The 13,349-nt window shown below is 48.2% G+C and overlaps 1 protein-coding gene across 1 annotated transcript in view; it reads right to left on the bottom strand.

The window, feature by feature from the left end:
* Window positions 1-13,349, bottom strand: part of LOC142558416 (calcium-activated chloride channel regulator 1-like) — a 114,999-nt gene that overhangs the window by 48,392 nt on the left and 53,258 nt on the right. Inside the window, exon 7 of the mRNA XM_075670552.1 lies at window positions 387-689. Coding sequence (XP_075526667.1) covers window positions 387-689 — 303 coding nt within the window. The remainder of the gene's footprint in view (window positions 1-386; window positions 690-13,349) is intronic.

Genomic DNA, 13,349 nt, shown 5'->3' with positions numbered 1-13,349 from the left:
GAATGGAAACAAGCACTGTAGAGAAATTCCGATCACACGAGCAAGAATATTCCGCGCACTTTGGCCCTTCAAAAGGAAAATAGGCATCTTAAAGGTTGTACTTTAGACAACGCCTACGTGACAACCCTAACAATAGCGCTCAATGAGGTCTCGTATTTTGCTACGCCGTAAATGAGGAAAGCAAACGATTCGTAAGCAATGAAGTCCTGGTAATTGCTCGCATTTTTTGTAAAATTTGCTCGCTCACAACAATACGTACTGCCAACTTTGCAGAGCGCAATAAGACATTTTATTCGGGGGAAAATAAATAAGCAATATAGGCTCGAAAGCTGTGGCTGCCTCTGCGAATATTTTGGTTTCCTATGGGGTTAACATCCTATACTCACAGTGATCGGTTTGAATGCGTCGGTTCCCACTGAATCTCCCAACGACATTTGGAGGCCGATCGTTGAGTCGTATCCGGAGAACTGGTAGCACTTGCTGTTAGCCGACTGGAAGGAGTGCTGTTCTGCTCCATCAGCCAGTTTGCCTATCTGGTTTTTTGAGGCGTGATCAGATACTTCCGGAATGGCTTTCACCGCTCCTTCTTGTGGGCTGAATTTCTCATGATAGAGGCCCATGGTCTCGTCCCCGTCAACCAGTGGTACACTGGTGCTACTTTTTCTCGTTTCATCGGGAGTAATCAGCCCCTGAAACAAACAGATACCGGCACATTGACCTCGTTTACTAGTTCACAGCGATTTCTGAGTTGATAAATAGCGTTGTACGTATGCTACTCATACGATGATTGTAGTTTGGTAGTGAACAGAGGAGTAGCCAGAAATTTCGTCCGGGGAAGGGGGGGGGGCTCACGTTGCAGCTCACCTCCTCCTTATAGAATTTGTCGAGGGGTCAAATACACTAATAACAACTGCATTTCCACTGCAAAGATGCTAAAAACGAATTCTTGAACCCTGCGCACTGTCAAGACCAGTAAAATATGTATTTTTTCATAAAAGAACATACTCGCATGTGTCAAACATCATGCCTGAAATAACTGATATTAATGCTTCCATGTTTTCTGTTCAATAAGTAAAGAAAATATCACACGAAGTTTAGAATTATATCAGTTTGAAACCAGCAAAGCAGTGCATGTGGCTGATATGAAAAATGTAAAGGCCATAAGATGAGCACGTTGAGGACAATTACTTTAATGAAACTTTGTCATTGAAGAACCTTGTTTACATCTTTATACATATACAACGACCAGGCAAAATCTCAATAAGGCCTCCCATTGTTACAATTTATCGCGCAGGAGCAGCTTTCATCTGTCGTGCATTGTAATTGCACTGAAATCATAGTCATAACAGAGAGCACCTATAAAAAGCAGCAGTTATGCAAAATATACAAGGGCGATTCCAATGAAAGTGAGCCAGTGCGAATATATGACAAACGGGGTACTTTATTTAAAAGTAGTCTCCATGATTATTTAGACATTTGTCCCGCCGACTAACGACACGCGTGATTCCCGTCTCATAAAACTGCTTGGGTTGCTGCTTCTAAAGACAGTAACTGACTGTATCACGTCATCTTCCAACACGAATCTGGTTACCTTGAGCTGTTCTTTCAGAAGCTCAAAATGGTGAGTCGCAGCGCCACAGGTCTGGGCTGTATGGTGGATGTTGCAGCTTTTCCCACTTGAACTTCGCCGTTCTTGTATTAGCCACATCAGCGACATGGTGACGGGCATTGTCGTGGAGCAACATGACCACATTGCTCAAATTTCCACGTCGTTTGTTCTTGATTGCGACACGCAGTCGATCCGGCGTTTTACTGTATTAGAAGCGATCGATAGTCTCCCCAGGCTTAGCAAATTCCATCACTAATGGCTCCTGACTATCGAGAAAGAAAAGTCAACACCTTACCGGCGGAAATCACGGCTTGTCTTTTGATTGGGAGTGGCGAAGCCGAATGTTCCCACTGTGAGTTCTGCCGTCGTCTTTCAGGCTCCTAGTAGCGGCACCATGATTCGTCCCCGGTCACTACTCTAGACAGAAAGTCGTCAACTTCATTGTGAAACCGGATAAAATAAGGGAAGGTAGCGCTGAACCTGCTGGTTCTTCTGGCGGTGGTTCAAAATCTTGGGCATCCATTGCGCACACAAGAGCGGATAACCGAGATGTTCACGAATTATGGTGCGACCCGAACCGCGACTGATGTTCCCACGCCTTGCGAATTCATCGGTGATTATCCCCCTTTCTTGTCTAATCAGCTCATCAGCCTTTGCAATAGTGTTGGGTGTGATTGCACGGTGGCTTTGACCCGGTCTTGAATCGTCCTTGCAACTGTCACGTCCTTCTCTGAACTGTTTGCTCCAACGCTTCACAGTGGCTAATTAAATGCAATGTTCAACGTGAACGGCAGTCATATGGGAAGGACATTTGGGAAACACCTTTTGAGAAGCACCTTCAGGCGTGAGAAACCTCACGACACCACGCTGCTCAACATTGGCAGTTTCCATTACGTCATGTAACCGTGTTCAACCCAATTTATGAGAGCATTAAATAACCTTTATCCTCATAACTTCGTGTCCCTTTGATAAATTAGAGATGCCTGTATGCTACGCGCATGCCTCGCGCATGCTGAGCCGAACTATTATTGCACGGGGTGGATAAACTCACGTTCATTTGATTCGCCCGCGTGCATTAGAAATGCGAAGGCACAATGGAATATACAAATGCGTAGGCACAGTTTGATAAAGGACAAAAAAAGTGGCACTGGAAACAAATTTCGCTGCACGGGTATGCACATAACCTCGCAACCAGATATCTATTTATACGTATAAGACTCCAATAAATCTACCTATCTAAAAAAAGTCACTGCATGTAATGCGTCAAAGAAGGAAAATAAACATGTTGCGCAACAAGATTCACTGATTACAGCTCCCCGCTGTATCCACTCCCCCTGATGTATCGTGCGTGACACGAGGCGGTGCGCTTCCTCCCCCCTTTGGTCTTTTGAGCCCACAAGACAGAGCCACCATCGTCGGCTCACGCGTGCCACCTCCCCCCCCCCCTCTTACGCTTTCACTCCCACATACAGCATTCGGCGCGCGGTCATGATGATATCACACTTGGACTTCATTCGGAACATGACGGTGAAGGCGATTGCAGGAATGCGCGTGGAGTGTCCATATAATTGCTGTTGCAATTATATGGACAATTATCCGGAATTATCCGGAAACTGAAGCGCCCTGTAGCCCATTATTTCCGCAAACGAAGAAGAAGTAACAAAATCGAAATTTCACTATGCGACAATTTGCTGAGCCGCCACAATATATTTTTTTTCGAGGCAAGGGCACGGACGTCAAAAAACGCAAAAGAAAACATGTTGGCCACAATCGAATGCCTACTTTGGGCACCTATGTGGCTACTGAAGGAATGTCGAAGAAAACGTGAGACACTTGGTCCACAGAGAATCGTGCACTAGAGAGACAAAATTTTCCGGAGAGGCTGCGCTCAAGCGAACGCGTTGCAATCCTGAGTCACCGCATAGACGCACACAGACAGACAGACGGACAGATAGACAGACAGACAGACAGGCAACGGACGGACGGACGGACAGATAGATAGATAGATAGATAGATAGATAGATAGATAGATAGATAGATAGATAGATAGATAGATAGATAGATAGATAGATAGATAGATAGATAGATAGATAGATGGATAGATAGATAGATAGATAGATAGATAGATAGATAGATAGATAGATAGATAGATAGATAGATAGATAGATAGATAGATAGATAGATAGATAGATAGATAGATTTCATCAAAAGAATAATCAGAAGAATCGCTAATGGTCCGGAACCTTAGACCAGGGCTCCACTGGCTCTTGCCATCTTCTCAGCTCTCTATATCAGCTTGAGCTGGTTGTCGACGGCCGAGCTAGAGAGCAGTGCCTCCTATTGCTGTCCTGGTGTTCCTGTCGAGGTGTTCTATGTTGTGTAGTGTGCACCCCCACGTAATGTGGTATAGTGTTGGTGAGTCCCCGCACCACGGGCATTCGTTCCTGTAAGCTGTGGGGTGTATGCGATGTAATAAGTGTAGGTTCGTGTGCAACTGCCTCTCTGGACCCTATGCCAGGCAACGGCATCCTCTGTCTTTAGATTTCGATGGTGTGGTTGATATCGCAAGCGACTCCCTCTGTGGTAGTTCACTATGGCTGAATACTCGTGGTCGACAGGGTCCGGATGTTCTGCAGCCGGCGTGATGAGTGCTCGCTCATGCACGAATTCTCGAGCTGCTCTGTCGGCCTGCAGGTTGGCCGTGATGCAAGTGTGGCCCAGTATTTAGATGATGGTTTGGGTGTTGATGTCCTTATGATACTCCTTGAGTATTTGGCCTAGGACTTCTGCAGAAGGTCTTCCGATTCATCCCTGTAGGAAGTTACGGCAGGCCCACGGGGAATCCGTGAGGATCGTGGGTGGTTTGTTTGCGTGGAGGCCTTCGCCGATGGCTAGTGCGATGGCCAGCTGTTCGGCTTCCATGATGGCGACGAGGAGGGCCGATGCATCGGAGGTAACGTGGCCTCGGTAGTCGCAACCTCTACCAGTGCGACCTTGTTGTTCGTCCCATACATGGCGGCGTCCGTAAAACGGGCCATGGAATTGGGCCTGAATGCTTTCTCCATGTACTGGGCCCTTGCTCTCCTCCGGCCAAAGTGTTGCTTAGGGTCCTTGTTGCATGGTATCGGGGCTACGAGATACCTCTCCTGGACGTGACGAAGTATCGAGCAGGTTTCTTGGGTTCGCGTTGTTATAGCTGGGAACCCCAAGGTTTGTAGGACCTGCCGGCCCGTGCGAGTCCGCGCAGTGATGGCGGCGAGCGAACATGCATTGTTTATTTTTCTCGTCTGCTAGCCAGAAAGCGTCCAAAACTCTGCCAGCGAAAACACACTCGGCCAGAGAAAAACGAACACGCATCGAAATGCGCGCGCGCGGTGGTCGCGGCAACACGAGAAAAATGCATTCGCTCTGGTAGGCTCCGGCAGCCAGCGGGTAGCGAGAGCAAAAAAAATTGAAGCTCAATTTGTCCTCGTGATAAAAGTAAAAGTAGAAAAACAAATGATAACGTAGATACATTTGCTGGCTTTAGTGTCTTGACATGGATGTTTTGATGCAGGTGGAAACAAATGCTGATAATGTTTTCTGTGACATGACGACAGAAATGAACCACCTCAACGCTTCATCTCATCGGACCTCACTGCGTGCTTTGTCACCTTGTCTGATGGTATCTTGATTTCGGTTGTCTCATTGTATCGTTGTATGGTCAGATGTACTACTTTGGAAAACTCAATGCCCTTTTGGCGTCAAATGTTCATAACAAAATTAAACCTACAAGGTTCCGAAATTGAAAATCTAAAGCACGACTTTGGAAATGTCAGCGTACCTTTCGCATGAAAAGTTTATGAGAACCTTATACCGACAAAGTTTCAGAACTGAAATCCATGAGCCCCGTAGGTTCCGCGGCCTCTGCGATATGCGGCGTTGAGCCCGCTCGCCATCAAAACGCCATTGGAACTTTATGCCCGAATCGGGCTCCTTGCGTTATGCGACGGTCCACTGTGCACTGCGCATTGGAAGTCTGCACTCTACGCCACGTGTGTGGTATCGCTACCGCCAGTGGTATCGCTATATTTATATTTTTCTTGTTGTTACTACTGCGCACAACTTTATCGTGTGTCTTCTCACACATAACATTCTGGTGGAGGTTAGTGATCACCGCCCTCGCCACGGAACTGCGAAGTAGTCGACACATCGCTCAGTGGCTATGGTGTTGGGCTGCTGAGCACGAGGTCGCGGGATCGAATCCCGGCCACGGCGGCCGCATTTCGATGGGGGCGAAATGTGAAAACACCCGTGTGCTTAGATTTAGGTGCACGTTAAAGAACCCCAGGTGGTCAAAATTTCCGGAGTCCTCCACTACGGCGTGCCTCATAATCAGAAAGTGGTTTTGGCACGTAAAACCCCAAATATTATTATTATTATTACACATCGCTGATTACTGCCTCCCGGGGACCATGCCTCCCGGGGACGAGCCCGCCTCTGCAACGGCTACGGCTTAGAAGGGTTTGGGCACGAGCTAGTTTGTACGGATCATTCATATTTAAAACAGTGTCAAAAAACACGGACAAAGGAGGACACAAGACGAGCGCTGTTCGGCTTATCCGACTGCTCCAGTCATCACGGTTGCCCCACATCGCGACCCTGATGTGTTCTCTGGCCTGGAGGGACATGACGTTGACGAATGGATCGAGCTGTATGAACTCGCCAGTGCTTATTACATGTGGGACCCAACGATTAGGTTCGCCAATGAATCTTTTATCTCGGCAGCACCCGAGGTCATGATATGCAAAATATTATAATACAAGATAATACATAATACCAAAATATTATGCGGATAATGAATACGTTCTTCCGCAAGCGCGATAGCCGAAAGTGGACGTGGAGGAGCCCGAACGCCGAGACTAGAAATGAAATGGACTTCATACTCTGCGCTGACCCTGGCGTCATACAAGATGTGGACGTGCTCGGAAAGGTGCGCTGCAATGACCACAGGATGGTAAGAACTCGAATTAGCCTAGACCTGAGGAGGGAACGGAAGAAACGGGTACATAATAAGCCGACCAGTGAGTTAGCGGTAAGAGAGAAAATAGAGGAATTCCAGACCAAGCTACAGAACAGGTATTCGGCTTTAACTCAGGAAGAGGACCTTAGCGTTGAAGCAATGACCGCCAATCTTGCGGGCATCATTAAGGAGTGTGCAATGGAAATCGGTGGTAACTACGTTAGGCAGAATACCAGCAAACTATTGCAGGTGACGAAATATCTGATCAAGAAACGACAATGTATGAAAGTCTCTAAACCTACAGCTAGCATAGAACTGGCAGAACTTTCGAAGTTAATCAACAAGTGTAAGACAGCTGACACAAGGAAGTATAATATGGATAGAATTGAACATGCTCTCAGGAATGGAGGAAGCCTAAAAGCAGTGAAGAAGAAACCAGGAATTGTCAAGAATCAGATGTATGCGTTAAGAGACAAAGCCGGCAATATGATAACTAATATGGATGAGATAGTTCAAGAGGCTGAGGAGTTCTATACAGATTTATGCAGTACCAGTGGCACCCACGACGATAATACAAGAGAAACTAGTCTAAAGGAATTCGATTTCCCACAGGTAACGCCGGAAGAAGTAAGGAAAGCCTTGGGAGATATGCAAAGGGGGAAGGCAGCCGGGGAGGATCAGGTAACAGCAGATTTGTTGAAGGATCGTGGGCAGATTGTTCTAGAGAAGCTGACCACCCTGTATACACAATGCCTCATGACATCGAGCGTACCAGAATCTTGGAAGAACGCTAACATAATCCTAATCCATAAGAAAGGGGACGCCAAAGACTTCAAAAATTATAGACCGATCAGCTTACTGTCAGTTGCCTACAAACTATTTACTAAGGTAATTGCAAATAGAATCAGGAACACCTTAGACTTCTGTCAACCAAAGGACCAGGCAGGATTCCCTCAAGGCTGCTCTACAATAGACCATATTCACACTATCAATCAGGTGATAGAGAAATGTGCGGAATATAACCAACCCTTATATATAGCTTTCATTGATTACGAGAAAGCGTTAGATTCTGTCGCAACCTCAGCAGTCATGGAGGCATTACGGAATCAGGGTGCAGACGAGCCGTATGTAAATGTACTTAAAGATATCTATAGCAGCTGCACAGCCACCGTAGTCCTCCATAAGGAAAGCAACAAAATTCCAATAAAGAATGGCGTCAGGCAAGGAGATACGATCTCTCCAATGCTATTCAAAGCCTGCTTACAGGAGGTATTCAGAGACCTGGATTGGGAAGAATTGGGGATAAAAGTTAATGGAGAATACCTTAGTAACTTGCGATTCGCTGATGATATTGCCTTGCTTAGTAACTCAGGGCACCAATTGCAATGCATGCTCACTGACCTGGAGAGGCAAAGCAGAAGAGTGGGTCTAAAAATTAATCTGCAGAAAACTAAATTAATGTTTAACAGTCTCGAAAGAGAACAGCAATTTAAAGTTGGTAGCGAAGCACTGGAAGTAGTAAGGGAATACATCTACTTAGGGCAGGTAGTGACGGCGGATCCGGATAATGAGACGGAAATAATCAGAAGAATAGGAATGGGCTGGGGTGCGTTGGGCAGGCATTCTCAGATCATGAACAGCAGGTTGCCATTATCCCTCAAGAGAAAAGTTTATAATAGCTGTGTCTTACCAGTACTCACCCTCGGGGCAGAAACCTGAAGGCTTACGAAAAGGGTTCTACTCAAATTGAGGACAACGCAACGAGCTATGGAAAGAAGAATGATAGGTGTAACGTTACGGGATAAGAAAAGAGCAGATTGGGTGAAGGTAAAAACGCGAGTTAATGACATCTTTAGTTGAAATCAAGAACAAGAAATGGGCATGGGCAGGACATGTAATGAGGAGGGAAGATAACCGATGGTCATTAATAGTTACGGACTGGATTACAAGGGAAGGGAAGCGTAGCAGGGGGCGACAGAAAGTTACGTGGGCGGATGAGATTAAGAAGTTGGCAGGGACGACATGGCCACAATTAGTACATGACCGGGGTTGTTGGAGAAGTATGGGAGAGGCCTTTGCCCTGCACTGGGCGTAACCAGGCTGATGATGATGCTGACCCCACGGGTGTGGCACCAAACGCATGTAGACGAGATAAGACGACATAAGGCACGATAAGACGAGACAGTTGGGACAGTGTCAAAGAAAAGCTACGGGAACTGTTCGGCGACCCCTTTGAGTGCAAGGTTGCCGCGAGAAAGGCCCTTGCGTCTCGTGTTCAGTCATCTACAGAGCCGTAGGTTTTATACATCTTCGACGCCTTGGCTTTATGCCGCAAAGCTGACGATATGTCCGAAGCAGATGAAGTGGCTCTTCAGCGAAAAGGCATCGCCGAAGACGCTTTCTATTTGCTTGTTTTCGGCAACGTCTAGACTATCGATGCCATCATAAAAGGGCGCCGTCACCTTGAATAAGCTAAGAGTCGCCGTAACACACGCCATATCACGCGGCTACACAACAATCCTGCTACATCAACATGTGGCGGTCGGTCGCGTCAGATCAACACCTGTAACGACGTCAACCGTATTGTTCGCCGCGAACTCGGGGCCACCTGTTCGCCGGCTTTCTCCACGACGCCTCCCGATCCGCCAGCAACCACCATTGCGAAGATTCAGACCATCGTCAGACAAGAATTTCAGAACATGGGTGTGAACACCGTCTATTCCACGTCTCAACCCAGTGTTACCCAGTTCTCTAGCGGCCCTCCTCGTCCCCGACAGTCCTTTTATGCCACATCTCGCCGCAACCCGTCTGAATGGCGTACCTCTGACGACAGACCAATCTGCCTCCACTGCTGTCGCATCGGCCACGTCGCTCGTCACTGCCGCAACCGATGTTGCAACCACAACGATGCCGCAACCGCAACCACATTATCGGACATACGGCGGTGCTTATTCCCGCAGCTTTGGACCTTCTGTTCCCCATACCACCCGCGATGAACGAACTGCCACTGATGCTCCAGCTCCAAATCTTCGCTATTGCCTCTCACCCTCCCCTCGAAGCCATCAGTTTCGTTCGCCCCAGCGCCGTCGCTTCTCTTCGCCGCCTATCGCCTCCCGGATCCAGCCGGAAAATTGGCACTTCAGCTTCTAGAGGTGAAGCTGCGTCGTCGACCCTGAACTCAAATCCTCTGCTCACGTTACCTACGAACCAAAACCTTCTTGACGTTGATGTGGACGGCTATCCTATCGCGGCACTCATCGATTCTATTATGAGTGCTGCCTACCGACGACGGCTGAACAAGCTCCTTGCCCCAGCATCGGCACGCATCGTCCGCGCTTCAAATGGCGGTGCTGTGCGTATCTTCGGTATGTGTACGGCACGTGTCAGCATCGCCGGCCTCCGCACTCCTGTCCTTTTCTCTGTAATTGCTCATTGCCCCGACGACCTCATTCTCAGCCTCGATTTTCTCTCCGCGCGTTCTGCTCTTATTGACTGCTCTTCCAGTACCCTTCGCCTTGAAATGCCGATTCTCGCAGAACCTTCGGACGCACCCCAGTGCCGCTTACACCCCGCCGGCTTTCTTCGCCTGTAGCCAAAGTCAATAGCCTATATTGAACTCTTGTCTTCCCCACCAGTTCCTGATGGCGAGTACCTCGTCCCTCCTCGGCCCGACATTCCAGTACAGTATGACGTTACTGTACCTCACGGTGTACTTATTGCTACTGCGAACCGCACTCGCATGCCTGTCTTTAACTTTGGATTGGGAAAGCAGACTCTACCGCAAGGTATTTGCCTTGCCACCGTTGATTGTCTCGGCGACCATCCCGTGGCAGCGTTATGGACCGATGGTTTTCGCGAGCTTAGCAGGCCCCTCGCGCCAGCCACAGGCGCCGATCCCAACATAAAGAAAATGATTATGACAGACCTGTCCTCTGCGCAGGCTGAAGACCTTTGCCAAGTATTATCGTCCTACCGATATATTTTCGACTTCGACGACCGCCCTTTAGGCCAGACGCTCGCGGTCCAGCATCGGATTCTTACTGGCGATGCTACGCCTTCTCACCGAAGACCGTATCGAGTTTCTGTGCCCGACGCCGAGCATTTCAAAGTGAAGTAAACAGAATGCTCGATAAAAACATCATGGAGCCTTCTTCGAGTTCCTGGGCATCACCTGTGGTGTTGGTTAAGAAGGACTGCACGTGGCGCTTCTGTTTAGACTGCCGTCATCTGAACAATATTACTAAGAGGGACGTCTGCCCGCTCCTACGTATAGACGACGTCCTTGACTGTCTGCACTGTTGCAAAGTGCCGCTCAGTGAAGTACGCATGTGAACTACGCAAAGGTGCATGGGTGGACTTACCCAAGACCACCCATGTATCTTTGCGTACTTCACACGCGTGCTTCACTGAGCAGCACTTTGCAAGAATGTTATGTCGAAACATCGGTCGAAGTTGACTTTCAGTTGGCAACCTCAAGATGATACTCTCTTCAAATAACGTAGGCACTTACGACACTTAGTCTTAACTTGTCTGCTGCGTTATAGCAGTATTTCGTTTATGATTAAAGCAATGCTATAAAAAAGCATGGAAGTTTTTCCCTGCTGGAATATTCTTAAGCTTTTGTGCAGACCCGGAATTATGCGCAGTGTTGCCTTAAATTTACATCTCATGTACGGAATTGGTACTTTGGGCTGGTGCGCTGAGATATCACCAAAAACAAATCATTGTTCTACATGACTCTACGCATCGCGATGACCGAAGGAGGGAAGCATCTAAGCCGATTTAGGCGGGATGAGTTAAATTTATAGTGTTGTGGCCTCACAATGCTATCAAGCTTCCTTGTTGTTTCACTGTCCTAATCCTAGTACTTCTAACAGCTCAACTAAGACTTAAAATACAGAATCAAGCATTGGAGTTGTCATCAATTCAGTGTCTCCAGTCCTTCCCTGAACAAAGACTAGCCCGCTGGTTTACGTGACAGTTAGTGAAGTCTTGGACACAATGCAGAGAATACTTCTTGCGACTGCAGGATGTGTGAGGTTATGCAACCTTCCTTCGCATGTGTCAGTCTGAGCTGCTGGAGATTATATATATATATATATATATATATATATATATATTGTAAGCACTATTAACATACTTCGTCGTTTTCATTTGTACATAGCCGTCAGCATCTGCCCTGTTCTTCGACTTCTTCGGGCGTGAGCTGGGGCGTTGCCTTTTCTTGGAATAAACAGTGCTGGACAACTTGATCGGTCTCGGTATTATAAAGTGGTGGGGGCACGTCAAGATCCCGACGTCCTCTCGCGTTCCCGTCCTCCCTGGAGCTCCGTTGCGGTCGCCGCCTGCGCCCAGCTACCCATACAACAATGGACACTTGTTGTATAGTTTATATATTGTTGCGTGTGGAAAGGCACAGACAGAAGAGGCTATTTACATGCTATTCACAGTGGAGCCAGGCAGCCAGGCCGAAACTTGCTCGCGCTAAGCGCACCGACAAACTTCATCGTCGTTCTCGCGGCGGCTCGTTTCTTGAGCATCGCTCAATGATATTGTAATACTATCCCCCCCCCGGCGACAAAAGCACCGTCACCGTACTGTTAAATATCTAAGACGCGTGGAGAGTTGTAGGGCTTGAGTCGGGCGACGTGGACAATGTCACTGGCTGTCACAGCGGCGGACGTAGTGGGCGTAGCTACAAAGATTTCATAGGGGACATCGGCCACTTGGCGGAGCACGCGATATGGGCCTGGGTAACAGGAAATCAGTTTTTCACAAAGGCCAACTTTACGTGAAGATTACGAAAGCAACATGAGGGTTCCGTGCAAAAAATTGACGTCACGGTGACGGAGGTGGTGGCGTTGCTTCTGTTCGTCTTGAGACACTTGAAGAGGAGCGCGCGCAAGTTGGCAAGCATGGTCAGCCTGGGCGATTGCATCACGGGCATAATCGCTGGTTGAAGCTGTGGCGGACGGAAGCAGTGTCCAGTGTTAGCGTCGGTTCTCAGCCATACAAGAGGTAAAACGGGAGAAAGCCAGCAGTTTCGAGACGGGAAGAGTTGTGCGCAAACGTAATGTGAGGTAGAGCCAGGTCCCAGTCATGGTGGTCGTCTGAAACGTATTCGGATAGCATGTCTGTAAGGGTGCGGTTCAAACGCTCAGTGAAGCTGCTCGTTTGGGGGTGGTAAATTCATGCTGTATTGAGCAGGCACGCCCGATGTCGTCGATGACATTGGCCAAAAACGTACGACCATGGTCTGTTAGCAATTGATGCGGAGTACCATGCAACAAAATTGTATCGTGTAGGAGGAAGTCCGCAACATCAGTCGCGTAACTAGTCGGAAGAGCGCGGGTTACGGCGTAGCGGGCCGCATAGTCCGCCGCAACTGCAACCCACTTGTTCCCTGATGCAGATTCAGGAAATGGGCCGAGAAGACCCAAGCCGACACAATGGAAGGGCTCGGCAGGGATGTCGAGTGGCTGCATGTAACCGGCGGGGAGCTGGGAATGCTTCTTGCGTCGTTGGCAAAGTTCACAAGCGGCGACGTAACGTCGTACAGAATGGGCAAGGCCCGGCCAGAAGAAACGGCGACGTACATGGTCATAGGTTCGAGATACGCCGATGTGTCCTGCCGTTGGTGCTACGTGAAGCTCTTTTAAAACGGTGGAACGGAGGTGTTTAGGTATTACAAGTAGTAACACAGAGCCATCCGGATGAAGGTTACGACGGTACAGAGTA

The sequence above is a fragment of the Dermacentor variabilis genome, chromosome 9, assembly GCF_050947875.1.
Source record: "Dermacentor variabilis isolate Ectoservices chromosome 9, ASM5094787v1, whole genome shotgun sequence".
Lineage (NCBI taxonomy): Eukaryota > Metazoa > Arthropoda > Arachnida > Ixodida > Ixodidae > Dermacentor > Dermacentor variabilis.
This window is presented reverse-complemented; position numbering and strand designations above follow the sequence as displayed.